The 17,166-nt window shown below is 43.5% G+C and overlaps 1 protein-coding gene across 1 annotated transcript; it reads left to right on the top strand.

Annotated features, from left to right (window-relative positions):
• The first annotated feature begins 3,335 nt into the window (after positions 1–3,335).
• LOC100744549 (protein odd-skipped) lies at positions 3,336–7,893 on the top strand. Its single transcript, XM_024370892.2, has 2 exons — positions 3,336–4,924; positions 5,662–7,893. The coding sequence occupies exons 1-2, from the start codon at positions 4,431–4,433 to the stop codon at positions 6,014–6,016; spliced, it is 849 nt and encodes a 282-aa protein (XP_024226660.1). The 5' UTR covers positions 3,336–4,430; the 3' UTR covers positions 6,017–7,893.
• The last annotated feature ends 9,273 nt before the right edge of the window (positions 7,894–17,166 follow it).

Here is a 17,166-nt window from a genome sequence, read left to right as displayed (position 1 = left end):
GGACAAGCAGACTGCATTCAAAGAGAACGCACGGGGACCCTTTTCTTCGTGTTTCACTCGTAACTTGATTCCTACGGTGGGGGACATCTGTGTTGTTGGGAACTTGAAAAATAAGGAACTCAAAAATGCTCCTTGTTCCTGTTACTCGAGACCACTTGAAACTTTCAGTAGATAAGATACTTTTAATTATTACGCAATCTTATAAATTACTGCACATAGTGGCAGATAGTAATTGTATAAGTATTATTATATAACGTTCGAGATAATCGTTAACTACGATTGTTCGAAAGCTTCCCTACAGCTTTGAAGCTTCTTTAGAAAAGTCTTTCCTTTTCCTACTGTATCGTTTCTCTTCCTGTTTAACCGCGACATCGCATCGATCGGGGGTACAAACGCGATAAATATATCGATATTTCAGTACGCTATATTTTTCTATGGAAATAACAATCGTTAGATCTTCGTTCGATATCATGCGCTTTTAAAGAATCGTTGATCGCGTATGAATCAATCGTCGAGTATTTTCCAAGCTTTGGTGTATATATCGACGACGATCTTCCATTAGTTAGGAGCAAAATTACCGCGCTCTGTTCGTTGAAAAAATCGTGGCACGATAGAAGGCCATCCTGTTGCTTATACGTTTCGTTTCCAGATAAACTTTTTCCTCTAGTGGCTGGATGGTGATTAGTTTCGAAAGTTATGTCACAAACAGTCTGTCATCCCTTGGCGTTGATATTGGAGTGGCTCGAGCGTTGTTCAGCCTCGAAAGAAGCTGCGAAGAAGAAGCAGATAAAGTAGAAGAGCCGCGTGCCTGTGGAGTCACGCAGTCTGTTCGATTCCGACGAACGTGTGGCTTGATACTCGTTACGTAGTAGAAGAATATAAGCCGACAATTAAGCGTATTTGATCTTCTTATGCATCGTACTATAAATAAAAATTTGCAACATCGCGTGTCTACCTCCGATTATACGAGCAAACATTGCGATTGCTCGGAACTGTTTATCACTATCGGAACCATTGCTTAACGTTATCTTCCTTCTGAAGAAGGCAGAGGCAGGAATAAAGACTGCGCTCGACCGAGATGGAAAACGAAAGTTTCGATATAATAAAGCTAACTTTTCAAATCTGAAAGCAACGACAGGGTGGAGAGCGCGTGAATCGATTCAACAGAGATTATTTAACGATAGGATAGATACAAATATTGGCAACCATGTTAGAGCGAAATTTGTAACGATATTCGAGATTATCGTACGACTACGATTTAAATTCTATCACGGCCGTAACGTAATAGCGAGCGTCTGTCGTAATTATTAAACAAACGCGAGTGAAACGTCAAATGAAGAGGTTTATATTTACATATCAGTAGACTTAACAACGAGGAACGAGAAGGCGCGTGGTAGAAGAGAGAAAGAGTAACGACGGCGACGTACAAAGACGTTCAGGGGATGACGAGAGGTCGGCAACGGGGATGCAGAGGCAGGGAGTGGGATGTGTCTGGCTGATGGAGCTTGAAACTGAATTAACCATCCCCGCCTGAGGCCCGTGATCTCGTCGCAACCTCATCTCGGGGACCATTATATTTGTCTTTGTATGCTAAACATTTTGCGGAATTATACGAGAGGTAAGTTTCCAAGTGTTCTTTGTCCACCTTTCCCCCTCGCCTTCCCCTCTTCACCGCTGTTCCCTTTGGGCGATGCACCGCCTAGATTCTAGATCTTGCGTCCTGCATCCGTGGAAAAACGTTTTGTACGCTAGGCTGCAGGTGGTTGCTTCGCGATACGTGCAGCCTTTTCGAGCCAAGTCGAGGGGTTGAGATGTTAAACGAGGTATCCAAGTGGCAGAGAAATAAAGAAAGACTGAAATTGCAATCTAATTACAAAAAAAAAAAGAAAAAAAAAGGTAAAGACAAAGAAACGCGAACTTCTACGTTACACAAGTTACGTACAGATCGAAGCGCGTAAAACGTTTCGTCGATAAGATCGACAGAGTCACGATTCGTAGAACGAACGACGAGCTTTCTCATTCGAGTTAAATAAAAAATTAACTTTGACCGATAAGGACAACTGGATTACGAGAAATTCGCTAACTTTTGAGTCATATCGACGGTTCTGTTGCACGATCGCGTCGGTAGGTACAAAGGGGATGGATCTGAAAGGATTGGTAGATGCGCCAGCACCGTGGATGAGTGTCAAGAGATTCGTTCTAATCCCGTGAATGCGTCGTCAACGTATTTGTACGTCGGTGTCATGCTGTCTGTACCGTCATAAATCGATAAGGCCGATTTACCACGTATTCTTATCGATAATAGCGTACCGCCTACGAGAACTTCAGGCGGTGCTGAATGTCGACTTTCGTTTCTTCTTCGGCCAATATTATATTGGCAAATTTGCAAAGACATTTAGGATTTCGCGACGACGATCGTGCGAACACGCGGTTCAAAACAATTCGGGAAAGTAACGATATAATTCGGAAAGCTAATATACAAGAATATTATCAGCATTAATTATATGTATAAATTTCTCCGAGGAATTGATCGTAGATATCGATGAACGATCGAGGAAGAAAAAAAAAGAAAGGAAGAGACTATGCGTTTGCAAAAGATGATCGTTCACGTTGCACATATACGCTGTGGAATTATTCTCTTGGTAAAAAAAAAAAAAAATTGCCTCTTTTAATTTTGTACGAAATATATTCCATTTTTATAAAGGTATTATTGCAGATCTGCGATCTTGTTTCGGAAATTTTAGGATAAATCAGTTAAAAAAAATATGCAAAACCAAAGGGAGGGTGTAAACCGTAAAACAAGTAGCTGCATACGAATATATGGAAAATTACAAATGCTTGACAATGGGATTTCGTTTTCAATCACGTGCACAGATTTTTTCGTCGCAAAGCGCATCTCTCGTACGAGTTTTTGCAGAATTTTGACTCTGCGCGTTGTATTCTGTTCCGATGAATTGTTGTAACGAATGAACTGCGCGTTAGCGTTCGCAAAATATTGACCAACGCGTTTAAAAATTTTTAACGGTATTTGGACACATATTGAAACGTGATTTTCTGTAAAATAAATATCCAGTTAGATGCTTTTGAACCGTAAATATATTAGCGAATAAAATGAAATTTAAAACGCGTCAGGCGCGTTCATTTTTAGGATCGTCTATTTAAATATATAGCGAAATCGGTAATCACTTTCTTCTTATCTTAGCTCTTTTACGGCCGATATTATCCAGATGTCACAACCACACGTGACACATTCCACCGTTAATCCAACCAGAATTTCTCGAATATTCTCGAACGAATCGCAGATCCTTGTTTGTTATTGTTTAAAACTCTTGAACGTGCGAGAAATTGTATTGGTTGTCGACAGTTGGCAGAAATACTTCCTCTTTTCTAGTATTCGGTTAACATTGGCATGCAAAATATCTGGAATTAATGACGCAATGGCGAATGGAAGACCGATATTGCCAAGAATCGCGAGAGATCGAAGAATGGCACGAGTTGTGGTCGAAAGGGGAATAAACGACACACGCGACGACTAACAGTTAAGATTTGGAAACGCGGCTTGCAGGTTTTCGATTATCTTATTTCGATTATCTTATTTCGATTATGGAGAAAAAGACGGCAAGAGTGCGAGAGACGCGTGATATATTACAAACAGATTGGCCGAAGAATTCTTAGCGAACCGACGACGCTACTTGAATAGCCATTTTGCGAATGTTTCATTTAAATGAAATAACCAGCGCGATCGGCCATCCACGAGGGACAAAAGCGTAAAAAGAACGATCTGTACGCGTATATCTGCGTTCGTTCCGTAGGTTTAACCACGTTAACGATCAATTAAAGTCGCTGTGATTATCGCGGGTGCCGCGGGTGCGCGCATCCCCCTACGGGGAGTGTAAAAGCGGCAGCGCGAACCGGACGCCCGGTGGCGGCGTGATGCCGTGTAGTTGTCTTCGGTGTGTGAGTGACGCGGGACGTTAGGAGTACGACTGGACTGGCGTCGCGACGCCCGGAGGGGTCACCCTGACCCGGAAGCTCCGCCCCTGTGGAAGTCGAGCCGCCAACCGGCGTATCCAACGTTCGGAGTACGGTAGGAGGAGCCACCGTGTCTCCTTGGCGCCAGGTAACCACCGATCCTGAACTGGAACCTCGACGACTGTCTGTTGGCATTTAGTATCGCGTCGACTCTCGAGCTAACGTTGTCTTCCTTTTTTTGTAGCGAAGTAACAGTACAGAACATCGTGAAGAAACGCGCACCGCAGGCCGCACGTTCGTTGGATATGTTACAAGAACTTTCGGGCACCGAAATCGATGTAAAAGACATCGATATCGTACGGAGAAACTAGCGTGATCGACGTTTAACAGACAGTTCGAGGGGGAAGGATTGTTGTTTTCTGTGTATGACCGATTGTTTTCGTGAGTTTCGTTGAACGATGGAGACCAAGATGGAACCGTTGACACCGCCGCATACACCGCCCACGTTGGACAGACCGATGCACCAGCAGCAACAGTTGCAAATCACGTCGCCCAGGTGGATCAGGTCTCAGCAATTGAGCGCACGATTCGGACAACAACATTCGACGGGACAGAGTTACCAGGCAGCGTTTCTCGATAATTGGCTGAGAGGTGCCGCGCTACTGGCTGTCAGGGGTTGTTGCCCGCAGACTACGTCTCCCCATTCTTATCACCAACAAGGTCATCAGGGCGTACATCCAGCGCTTCCGGTACCGCCTCCCGCTTCGTTCCTTGCGAGAAGGTTGCCCGGTCAAAGACCGAAGAAGCAGTTTATCTGCAAATTCTGCAACAGACAGTTTACCAAGAGCTACAATCTGCTGATTCACGAGAGAACTCACACGGACGAGAGACCGTACTCTTGTGACATCTGTGGGAAAGCCTTTCGCAGGCAGGATCATCTGAGAGATCATCGGTGAGTTTGCCACAAACGCGATTTTTCACAAGTACCGTATTAAGAATAACTTGGTATGGTGGCGTTCGTTGCAAGTGAATCTTTTGTCCAGTTGAATTTGAAAATACGAGGTGGATCTTCAGTGTACGAATTGGATGTACAATGATATTTGTTACGTAAGATTGTACGAAGTATGAAATACATGCACATTTTCAATCAAATTTAGTTGTCGCTGTGTAATTAATACCTCGTACAAATTTTTATTCCCAGCTACGTACAGTAGCGTTTCGTTACCTCGCTCCGGCAAATTCGTTTCTGCATCGATGCGTATAGCGACGTTAGCGCGGCATCTTGCAATACGGCAGAGAAACATATACAAATACCGATGACGGTATCGTAGAATTTTTCTACATCGCGAACAAATTGGCTTCTCCTCGTCTTTTCGCGCTGATCCTCCAATCGGAGTAGCCCAAACTTCGAGTATCGTTTTTCTACGGACCTTGACGCAAGAACATCTGCCAAGTATAGCTGTAACACTTATCAGTTGCCGACAAGCTTATCTCGAAGCGGAACGCTTCAAACGAACTCGATCGTAATCGATCGGCGAATCTCAATAACAATCGTAATTAGGGTATGGTCACTGCGATATTCGACTAAGACTCGGCCCTGTCAATAGCCGCGTCGCTTTTCTCGAAGAGAGAAAGAAAATGGAAGAAAGCGACAGGATAATAGAAAAACGAGTTGTTTTTCTTTTTCAGATACATCCATAGCAAGGAGAAACCCTTCAAGTGCAGCGAATGCGGAAAAGGATTTTGTCAGAGCAGGACTCTGGCTGTTCACAAGATCCTGCACATGGAGGAATCGCCGCACAAATGTCCAGTTTGCGCGAGAAGCTTCAACCAAAGAAGCAACCTGAAAACGCATCTTCTCACGCACACGGACGTGCCGCAAGATTTGAGAGTGGAAGCTCCGGTCGCATCGGAATCGAAGATCGAAGCTTCCGCGACCGTTAGACAAATGGCGGAAAGGGTGACCAGCCTGGTCCCGATTCAAAGGACCAGCACCACCGCTCCTAAATTAGGCTTTAGTATAGAAGATATTATGAGGCGTTAAACTATCTGCTTTTTCGATTCCTCTTATGTTTTTTTTTTTTTTTTACCGCCGATCTGTTTCTTTCACGAAATGTACAACGTGTTTCGTTGGGACTTCGGCATAAAATTTCCCTATTATTACTGAAACATAATTTCGACTATCGCAAGTATCGCGACACCGAAAATAATTCATTGCAAGAAGGGTAAATTACATATTTTCGCCATGATCGATCACGATTCCCGGTCGAAACACGTTCGTTACAAATGTATTTGTACGTCACGTTGTAAATATAGTTTCTGCGCTTAAGTTATTCGATTACATTTCGTGTGTGTTGCGAAGGGGAAAGAACGGCTGAAGCTTATCCTTGTCTTTCTTTCTCCTGTTATTTGTAAATAAGGGTGTACCTATATTTAACTGTAAAATAGTAGCTAATTGCTCGAAGGCGTATGTATCGTGATTAGACATAGTTTGTACTTCTTTTACTTATTTATTGTTTACGATGAGGAGTATTTGGAAAACACGTAACTTCTCCTTTGTGGCTTTAACAGCATGTAATTGCGTTAAGAATAGGTAGTATCTCTGGTAGATTCTATCTTTGTTTCTACCTTTCACGATTATACAAATTTTACATTTAACCAAAGATCGATCGAACACTCGACAAAATAAGTGCACGTTTCTATACGTTTTAATACCGATGTTTTCCAGAAGCATCGAAACGATGAAATTATGATTAAACGAGATTGAAAAATAAATCACACGCGACAAGCCAGCTCGGAGAAAGGGAAATCCTAACCGTTGGAACGATCAGTGAAACGTACGTGTGTTTTCAGGTCGTGAATAAGGAGGCGTCGGTGGTACATCTCTCTGGAGGCGTCAAAGTAATTGGTTACTGCAAGGGCAGACAAGAATCTGTCCCAGGAAGCCGCAAGGTGTTCTTCCTCTATCCAGACGTAAATCGAGTTTCCTGACCTGTGTGTATATCCTCTGCGCCACCGCCCGTATTTTTCTCTCCTAAAATTAGGAATTCTCGATCAGATAAACCGAAAGGGACACATCCCGGTAGTTGCCTGCGCTCCACCTTTCTTCTCACCATTGCCCTGTAAATAGTCCCAAAGATTGTTCCCCCCTCTTCACCTCCGTGTCTGCTTCTTCGCCTTTCTCTCGTTTAATCTAGGAAAGAAAAAGACGTCCGTCCCGCTTCTCGCCCTCTGGACCACCCACGTCTTCTACGTACACGTATAGTTTATATACCTGACACGATCGCGACACGGTTGTCGCGATACGTATTCCTTCGGGCCTCTTACCTAATGGCTGGAAAGCTCCCTCGCCGGTGATTCCAACGCGTTACCATTAATTTAAGACCGTTGTAAATAAACTCGCGCGAGGGTTGCAGCAGAGATTTTTGGTTTTTCAAATCTGCCCACGACTTTGTACGGTGCAAGCGAACGAGTTACACTTTGTGCAAGATATACCGGAGATTTTCGTAGGTGTCTTTGAGGTGTTTTTTAAGGAAATTGCGAGAATAGCGGAAGTGTTTGAAGTACTCTTTTAATTAACGATTCGCGATAAAATACAAGATTATATCTGCGAATGGTGGTACTTGAAGTAACTCCAACGCGAAAAGGTGTAGAGAGAGAAAGAGAGTCGATTATTATTCTCGTTGAAATTTCTTTCGTAGTTGTATTTTTGCCAATTGGTTTTTTGTGTATCTTCCCTTCTCCTCGATGCGTAACGATACTGTCGGTGTTCCGATTTCGGTAATCGAAACGTTCGGATATTGCGAATGGATGAGCGTGCTAACGCGTAGTTATACCAAAAAATAAATAGGATACTGTCGCCCTAGTCTATTCTAATGTATATTTAAATATTATTGTTATCGATTGAAAATAGAGATCAATTGGAAGAAAATGACAACCTGATATTTTGATTACCCGTTATTCCGTTGCGTTCTGTTTTTTCTTTTATATCTTTTTAAGAGGGTTTTTTAAGCGGTATATCTTACATATTTTATACACTACGATATATTTGATCGGTAAATATGGATTTTAATTTGTACAAAAGTCATTGATACATTCCTTTAATCGAGCGTTGTCGATACGAATCGTTAATTCGCTAAAGTTGTATGTGCCTCGCACGAACGAAGCACGTAATAGCGTATTTGTATGTAAAGAACGAATCGTATCGCTTTATCATTTTCTCGAGTACACGTTCTACAAAATACTATTTTATTCGGAACCCGTACATTATCGATACCGAGCAATTTCTGCAGAAAATTTTGATTGTACCGCGTATACTTGAAAAATAATTCGAAGTAATAAAGTTAAGTCATTATATGCTATATACTATGGCAGAATATAGATGTAGATATAGAATATTACTCTGTCACAAAGAATAAGATAATTCGTTTATCGTCGTATAATTTACATTGAGAGATTAATGTAACAATTTTTGGAAAACGTGAACGTTTTCAAGTTCTTTCCATGGTTATAATAAAATGGCAATCGTGTGTGCGCCACCATACGCTTTTTCAATGTTCTGGCCGAGAATTTAGCAAAAGAAGGAGGATCGACACGTCCCCTGTCGCGACCTCTTTTCACCACTCACTGTGTACTTTGTCGACCTTCGCACATTCTCCACTTGTCGAAATATCACGTTTTCCCGACAACTGTCGGCAGTTAACCTGCTTGCTTGGCAGTTAGCCTTGTTTAACTTCAATTAATTCTCGCACCCCTCCGGGACGGTAAAGTATAGCTAATGAAAAATCGAGTAAACAGTGCCAACTGACCTACATACATGTTTCTCGATCATCGCGATAACTTTGAGTCATTGTGTGCGATCGGTCTTCTCTTTTCCGACCGGATTAATTAATATTTTCGGTATCAATTTCCTTCTTCCAGGGACGTATAATAGATACAATCGGGAGGGCGCATTTACGGCTTATATAAATCGAGGGACCGCGTTGTTGGGGAATAAAGGTAAAAATAGAAAGAAAATATGCTTGCGTTATAAGAAACTTAATCTCGGTTTTCTCCTTCTCAAGGTAGAGATCTTACGAAAACTGCACCGCCATCGACAAATATCGTTGCTTTTTCCCCGCAATTTCGCAATCATAACGATTTGTCTATCCACGATCATCGAGCAGAGTGTGAAGGATAATTGCAACCTTGTCGAAATCCTCGATAAGGTTCGAATGAAAGAAAGGATACAGAAGAGATACATCAGGATGCAGGTAGCCGAAGCAAAGAGAGAAGAGGCTGGAAGGAAGGAGGACAGAAATACTATGTATTTGATGGAAGAGAAAGGATGCGAGATGGATGGAAGAGGTTCTTTTCGTACCCTTTACCGATGCCTTCGGGGGCCATTTAATTACAATAATCACAGCATTACGGTTCTCGGTATCGCGGCAAGTCCACCGTGACTTGTCCCACGGAGAAGACTAATCGTTTTTTCTAATCGAGGACAGTCCCCTGATTTGGAAACGCCTCCAAAACTCTCGATTCCTGGGTATTTAGTTTTTGACGAGAGCGATAGAACGAAGCAATTTGTCTGATTGGGCCGAACGTCAGGCGAAATTTCCTAACATTGCGATTTATAGAAAAGTTACAAATTGCTATTCGCGTAGTTCTTATCCCTTAAATGGCAATATTTTACAAGTAACGATATCTAAATTATTTTAACAACAACGAAATTCTTTTAAACGTAAAAAATTTCCACAAAGACTTCGAAGATTTTTGGATCGGTTCGGGGGGCGGGGGTAAATTACCAAATTTGAGAAGCGAAGTTCGAGCCTCTGTTAGTTCCAAATAATTGATAAGTACCAGCGATACGCTCTGGGCGAAGTTGTAACTTTATCATACACGTGTATCACGCGACAGATTGCGATTCAACTTGAGGAACGCCTACTGATCTGCAACGGTGTTTATCGCTTCCTGCGATCAGTCGATTTAGACACGACTTTGTATGCATAACGATATTAGCGGCAATCGCCGAGACGACCCGTCCACCGGTATCTGATAAATTCATCGTCGCTGTTATTTATCTGCGAAAAGTTTTTTGAAGTCACTTTTTAACAACACCGTGAATGTCGCATATCTCGAACGATCTTGCGCGACTTAATTTCTACTCGACATATGTACAATCGATTGCATTTATAACTACGATATGTACGAAATGTGTATGAAATATTATTAACTAACGTAAAAAGCGTTGCAAAGTTTATTGAAAGACGTCGATCCGGTTTTTCTTCTAATGTTATCAAGACGCGACATACTCGTTTCAAGTGCATAAGAAGAAATCGCGGTATTTCAAGCGATTAAACCGACCGATGCTTCCGAAATTAAAGCAGCTTCGATGGTTCCCACAATCGTCGAATTCCAGGATAAAAACGCTTGCTACTTCCAAATAGCCCGAAATTTCGATCCCAGTGTCATTTTTCTCTTTCATTAACGGCAACATTGTCTGCCCTCGTTGTCTCCACTGGGAGTTGCTTTCTTCGGAATTGCGCACGCCATGAAACAAGAGTTTCCAGCGACTTCCTAACCGCAACGCTAAAATCACCCTAAAAAGCGAAGAAACGTTTCGTTTCTTGTTAAGCGGAGAAAAGGGACGAACCGGGAGTATTGACCTTGGATCTTCCGCGCAATAATCGGTAGATTATTCGTATATTCGATATATCGTAAGTCGTACGTTTATCTTTTGCGGTTTTTTAAGTTAAATAGGCAAATTAAGCGACACTTGGAATTTCGAAATTCTTAGAAAATAGAGCGGGTCGATTCGACTTCCGACTATCCACCAAAAAAAATGTTCTCTGCCAAATCGACGCTACTAGTCGAAAAGAATATTCGATAAAACTAAGAAGATATATACGATTCCCACGGAAATTTCGTTCTTTGTTTAACGAATAACTTATTAAACGAAATATTATATTTTACCGAAATTATCTACGATACCTTGTCGAGGTCGTTATACCTTCCTCCAATAGATGGACTTGCGACTCGAGGGTGAATGGTCGGTCTAGCAACGAAACGTTAGCAAAGGGGGCGGCACTGGACGACGATTTCGGGGTAGCGGTTTTATAGCGAGCTCGCAATTGTGGGAGTTAGCACGGTGGAATGTCGTGAGGGCCCCTGGGGTCCACCCTCGGTGCCTTAAAACGTTAACCACAGATCTCTCGGGTGGATTAGATCTCGCTGGGTCCGGGCGAAGCCCCGAGCTACGATTTGCGGCCAACAGGGAGACGAAGAAGAAGAGAAGCTGGCCACGGTTCCCTCACCGTTTCCTTTCGTGTACCCTCTTATTAGGGCGTGAGCCTTATCTAAGGGTCATAGGGCCCTCGCGACCTCCAAAGTCCCACAGGCGATCTCGCAGAATTCCAGGAGTCACCGGTCACCTCTACGCGTTGTCCGTAAACGCGATTTCGGTTCGACTAGTCGATGCTTCGGCGTTTGAAGAATCGTAATCAGGGATCGAATCTGTCCGACTTTGTCGCTTTCCCGTTACGTTTCGTTTTCTACGAAAAATGTCCATCGATCCTGGATCTCAAACGAAAAACCGAAGAATTACAAGATAAGTCTAAACGCGACGGTCCCTTAAGACGATGCGTCCGTTGACGAGCACCGTGTGACTGCGCGGCCTTTATTCGCACGAACGATTAAACGCGTAATAATAAATTTCAGGAAAAGGAAGGTGGCCCCGACATTTCGGGAAGACGGAACGCGTGCATTCAGGAAGGCGAGAGGAACTGGTGCCCGCGGGCTCATGGCCTGTGGTTAGGGCGGTGCGCAACCTCTCTTTTTTGCTGGTCGACGATTAGGTAAACTGGCTGGGTAGCGGCGTACAGTGTGCCCACGTTGTAGAAACACACTCTAGGCCTGCTATTAGTTAGTAGTATAGTTTAAACTCGAGACGCCGGCCGATGGGTTGGGGCGCGGAAGAGAATGAATACGCGAAAAAGAAAAAAACAGCAGAAGGAGGAGAAGGAAGCTTTGGGTCCTCCCTTTTAAACGCCGCTAATTCGCGACCTAGCCAGGCGCCAGCTCACCTCATTTCGTTCCTACCCTGCTCTCTTTGTTCTTCTCTCTTCGTTAGCCACATAGGAGATCGAAATAAGACATACGAGACGAAAGAGGGAAGTCTTGTATCCGCTCTTTCCGCACGTTGACATTTCTTCCAGGAAAGAAATACATGTCGTTGTTTAGATCACTCGTCTCAAATCCTATATCTTATCTCATTTTCTAAGTCTTATATCTCGCATCTTTCATCCTATATCAGGTATCCCAGAGACAATGTTCTATTTTGCAAATGTAACGCTTCGAACGTGGCGTATTAGATCGCACGATGAATACTTATCTCACTTTTCACGCCTTCTGCTCGAATCTTGCTTCTAGTTTTCGATAATTTCGCTCTTAAAAATTGTACCCTTCGATGCAGGCATTTCGCGTATGAAATCCCAAATTTTGAGCCTAAAGTTCCCGGACTAAAGTTGGGCGTTAGTTCCCGAGAAATTCGACAGCCAAAGTTATTCGAAAAGTTAGCGAATTGTTAAATTTTTAGTTTTCCCCCTGGGAAAGGACTAGTTTGTTTTCCTAATAAGCTACAGTCGATATCGTTGAGCTCTCGAGTTACCGACGGGGCGCACCGTAACGAGTAGTTGCTTCACGTCGCCTGTGTCACACTCGAATGCAGATTCGCTCTTCTCCGATGCATTCGTGTCCTCGAATACGGGTTCTTCGATGTTTGAGGAAGGTTTTATCCGCCCGATGCTGCCATCTGAAGGTCCGCTTACTAAGAGGAAGATTTCCTTCCAATTTGTGAACATAAATTCTATAGCGATTTTGTAAGATAAAATTGCGGCGAAATTTTAGGCTTTGCTTTCAAAGTATGCAAGCGAAGTACTTGCTAGGTATATATTTTCAAACAATCGTAAGATTTGTAGGTTTCGTGCAAAGATTTTAATGCCTCATCGATCGTGCAGTTACTTACCGTAATTATGAGTCGTGAAGTATATCGTTAGATTTATTGTTTGCAACGAGTCAACTCTTTCGACCAAGTTTTATATTCTTTAACCTTTAAAAAGTGTCAAAATGTTTAAAGAAATATTCGTACCATATAAGTAAGATACTAATTTTATCGTCACGAATAATTATTAGAACATCGAATAGAGAAAGTGACATCGTTCTTGAACGCTTACTTTCTTTTTTGTATTTAGTTTATATAAAAATAAAAATCTGTATTATACATCTTCGTAACGTACTTCTGTTCGTAGGATGATTCTCACTTTTGCGACTCAGCTTTTCTCACCTGGATCGCGCGGATGCATAGGATGAAAAAACTCCGGTGTAGGATAAACGCGCGTAAATTCCGCGCGGCAACCGTGGATTATCGGCTCATAATTCACCGTGGGCTAAGACAGTGATTGTCAGTTTGCAGTTGAGCATCCGCTCGAACTCGCCTCGAATCCGCGTAATGGATCATTACAGGTCGAGCGATAATCAATTTTCAAAGTACTCTCCGGCGGCGCGAGCCAGAAAGGGACCGTTTTGAACCACTGCATCCGCCGACGCGTAATTTCAATCCTGTCGGCTCGGTACTTTTCGTTCTTGCGGACGATATAACGCGCTGGCTTAGAATCCAACAAGACAGACGATTTACCGGCCAAGCTTTTAATTGAAATGGACGTTGATTTACATTACTTCGTGAAACGTTACTTTTCGATTATATTTACCTAGTATCTCCGAAATATCGTACATTTAATTAAGGTAATTCTCGCAAGTTCTCAACAACGAACTAGTTTTATTATCCCTCTATGAGAGTTTAAGTCGGTTCTAGAATTAAAAATTTGATGAGATGTCCTTAATTTTCCTCAAATTATCCAATTTATCTCTAGCAATTTTCACGGCGCTATCATATATCGATATAATTCACGTTGCTATCGGTATCATCTCGTTCAAGTTTTTGCACCGATAGACACAGAAATTTATAAAATATTTCATACTGTATTCCAACCTGAACTATGGATATTAAAGGGTTAAACGACGAATCGAAGAAATAAAGGAAAGAGAGAAGATACCAAGATAACGTTGTAATTAAAGCGCGCGCTGTACTTACTTGTTTGTAATGTTGGGCTGTGCGAATCTTAGAATCGAGTGAATTTCGTAAACGATGGAAATGAGACTGGTCGGAAGGGGCGCGGGGTCGGACAGACGGAGAAATTCCGGTAATGAAAGGGCTGAAAACCGCGAGACCGCGATTCGGTGCCTGGAAGAAAGAAAAGGGGAAGCCGATGGAGGTGGAGGAGGCGGTGGCTGCCACGGAGAGGTGGAAGCGGTCGCTGGAGGATGGACCACGGCGTCGTTGTACACATCGGGTAGGGGAAGCAGACGAGGAAGCGGCGAGATGAGCGCGAGCGAGACAAAGCGGCAAAGACCACGTCGGGAGGTGGAGACGGTGATGGGTGGTATTCGAAAAAGAGGAGGCAAGAAGAGTCGCGAGGATATTGCGAGGAACTAACCTACAGCCGATCTAGGGAAACGGGATCGTTAATGGATCCGAGGATCGCGAAATATCGCCACAGAGATCGCTTAGGGTTAGATCGTCGAGGAATCGAGCAGTCGAAACGTGATAAATAATGTAAACGTCGAAAGAGAGATGATTTTTTTTAATGGAAAAGGATACGAATTCTCTGCGGGAGGGGACGAGAAAATACGACGAGTTTCAGAATAATTCTTAGTTTAATCGTTGCGGCCACGATCGTGGCAGTGAAATACATTTTTTATTGTTAGTTTACTATGTAAATTGCGCATTTACGAAATTTATGGCTAGCAAAGGAAGATGAAGAAGGGGCGAGAGATACTGGCGCATACTGTGGGAGAAGAGACGGATTATGGCGATGAACTAACTGGAGTAACAAAGTAAATAGGAGAGAATAAGAATGCCGAGGATGAAATCTAAGCACTAAGAAGTTTAAGAAACGAGGATTGCAAATGGACCGAAGATCACGAAATATCGTGACGGACATTATCTACCGAAGGAAATTTAGAAAGAACTTGAAAACTCGGTGAAAGTAACAGAGTAGAGAGGACGAGAGATGCAACGAGAACAAAGTGTGTTCAACGTAAGCGAAAAATAAAGAAGGATGGGTAATTTGTGAGTGTGGAAAGAGAATAATGTCTAAGGAGAGCGCTAACGTATTTAAGAGGGAAAAGTACAGTGATAAATTATAAGTAAAGTTAAAACAACCGAGGAATTCAGCGAGAGATCGGTGCGTGGAAGTTGAAGAAGAACGCGGATGATAGTTTAATGAGCATAAAACGCGCGAGGGCGTAGGAAAGATGAAATTTTGAAAATTTGAAGAAGAAGAGATTTTGCGAGTTCGGGATAGAAAAGCTAATTTCCAGATGTAACGGGTGTACAAACGAAATTTTAGATACTCATGGTTTTGGCGTAAAGTGGACGACATGGTGGTTCCTGCAAAGTATCCGCTGGATTAACCTGCGCGGCAAAAAGCAAATTAAAAGCAAATTAAGCTGGACGAAACCGGCGGCAATTCGATCCGAAAACCTAATAATTTCTGGAATCTGGAGTGTGTGCTACATAGAGTGGGAAGAGGACGAGGAATATCCGATGGAGGCAGGGAAGAAAAGTCTCGAACGGAGGCGAGCGAGAGAGCGGAAAGAGGACGAGGGCAAAGTGGAAGATAAGGGAAAAAGAAGAAGGCTGGCCGCGAGTCGTGGCGCAGGCAAAGGGGGTTAGTTAGGCGCGTGGGGCCACGTGCGTTCCCACGGTTTCGAGAGGCATATCGCACCACAGCCCTCGGTTTCGCTTCTCTCATCCCCTCTACTCTGTGGACCGCGGATGGAAGGCCAGCTCTCGATGCTTATACAACATTATATACGGCTTCAAGTGTATGCATACACTTACAGAACCCGGTAGACGCGTACTTATAGGTATACCTATGTACGTATATGCATGGTATAGTATAGTGTATGTATATACGTGGCCCTCGGTAGAATGCCACGCCATCCCCTTCCCCTTAGCGGCGTGGCCAACGAGCCAGAGGTTCTCGGGCCTCCTACACCCCCTCGATCTCTCTTCTCTGCCGTTCCACACAGGTCTCTCCTTCGTCCTTCCTTCCTCCTCGCTAGCGTTGGCGGCGCGCTGACCTCTGACCTCCCATTACCGGCTCGACTGACCGACGACTCGACTCCCTCGCACATGCAGACTCGTGCACGGTTAGACACGCTGCCTCGACGCGATATAGACGTACACGTTCCTCGCGGAACGAGCCCGCGTCCCGTTGGGACGAGCCCGCGGGAATTTCGGCGAATTGAATGTTCCACGTCGGAGACCGTCCTCCTCCGTACGGACCTTCGGGGATGTGGATCGAACTTTTCGTTCGATGGCGTATCGGATAGGCAGAGAATTTTACGTTGTTAGGGACGTTAACTCGCTCATTTGCCGAGCGTCGATTCGCACAAGCGATAAGAACTCGCAAGGTATAAAGTTGCTAGTCTCGCATTTAGATCGATCAGACTGCGATCAAGGTGGTTGCGAATTTTAGAAATTATTCCGGTTTCGTCGGTGAATTTCACGGAAATGTCAACGGAACGTGAATCGAAGGAGGTTGCTGTGCCGCGTTGCAACCACCTTCCGTTTCGGTGGAAGAAGAAGCCGTGTCGTTAACGCGAAGATACGATCCCTCGACGACGTCGCACCGTTTAACGCCCCTTTCACCTCCGAGAACTTCGCCTAATGGATTCGCCGGCCTACTTCAAATTGCCGCGGGAATTGATGCTCCGGTTGCCGCGAAAGAACTTACTTAATGACGGTGAATCGGAACAAACGAACCTGTTCGCGCAACTTTCCACGCCGACTATCCTCTGGGCGCTTCCACTTTTATCGGTTCCAAGTAACGAGCGAGACTTCAAGACTCAACGTTGAAACTATTAAAACGATCAGAGCGATCGATTCGTAATTTCTCGTAGAAATTTTAGAGACGCACCACGATGAACGTTTTGTAATTTCTAAGTTTTGGTAATTTCAGCGAAATGAATATTCGTATTTGATTAATCGTTCAAGGTTTTGGAGAACTTCGTTTAAACAGAATTTTATCTCTATTTTACGTTTTCGTTTAAGGGAATTAAGAGATAAAACGTTTTGCGAGTATTCGCTCG

This window comes from Bombus impatiens, unplaced genomic scaffold (assembly GCF_000188095.3).
Source record: "Bombus impatiens unplaced genomic scaffold, BIMP_2.2 scf_1055, whole genome shotgun sequence".
NCBI classification, from domain to species: domain Eukaryota; kingdom Metazoa; phylum Arthropoda; class Insecta; order Hymenoptera; family Apidae; genus Bombus; species Bombus impatiens.
Note: the sequence above shows the minus strand (reverse complement) of the source record. Positions and strands in the feature narration are given on the sequence as shown.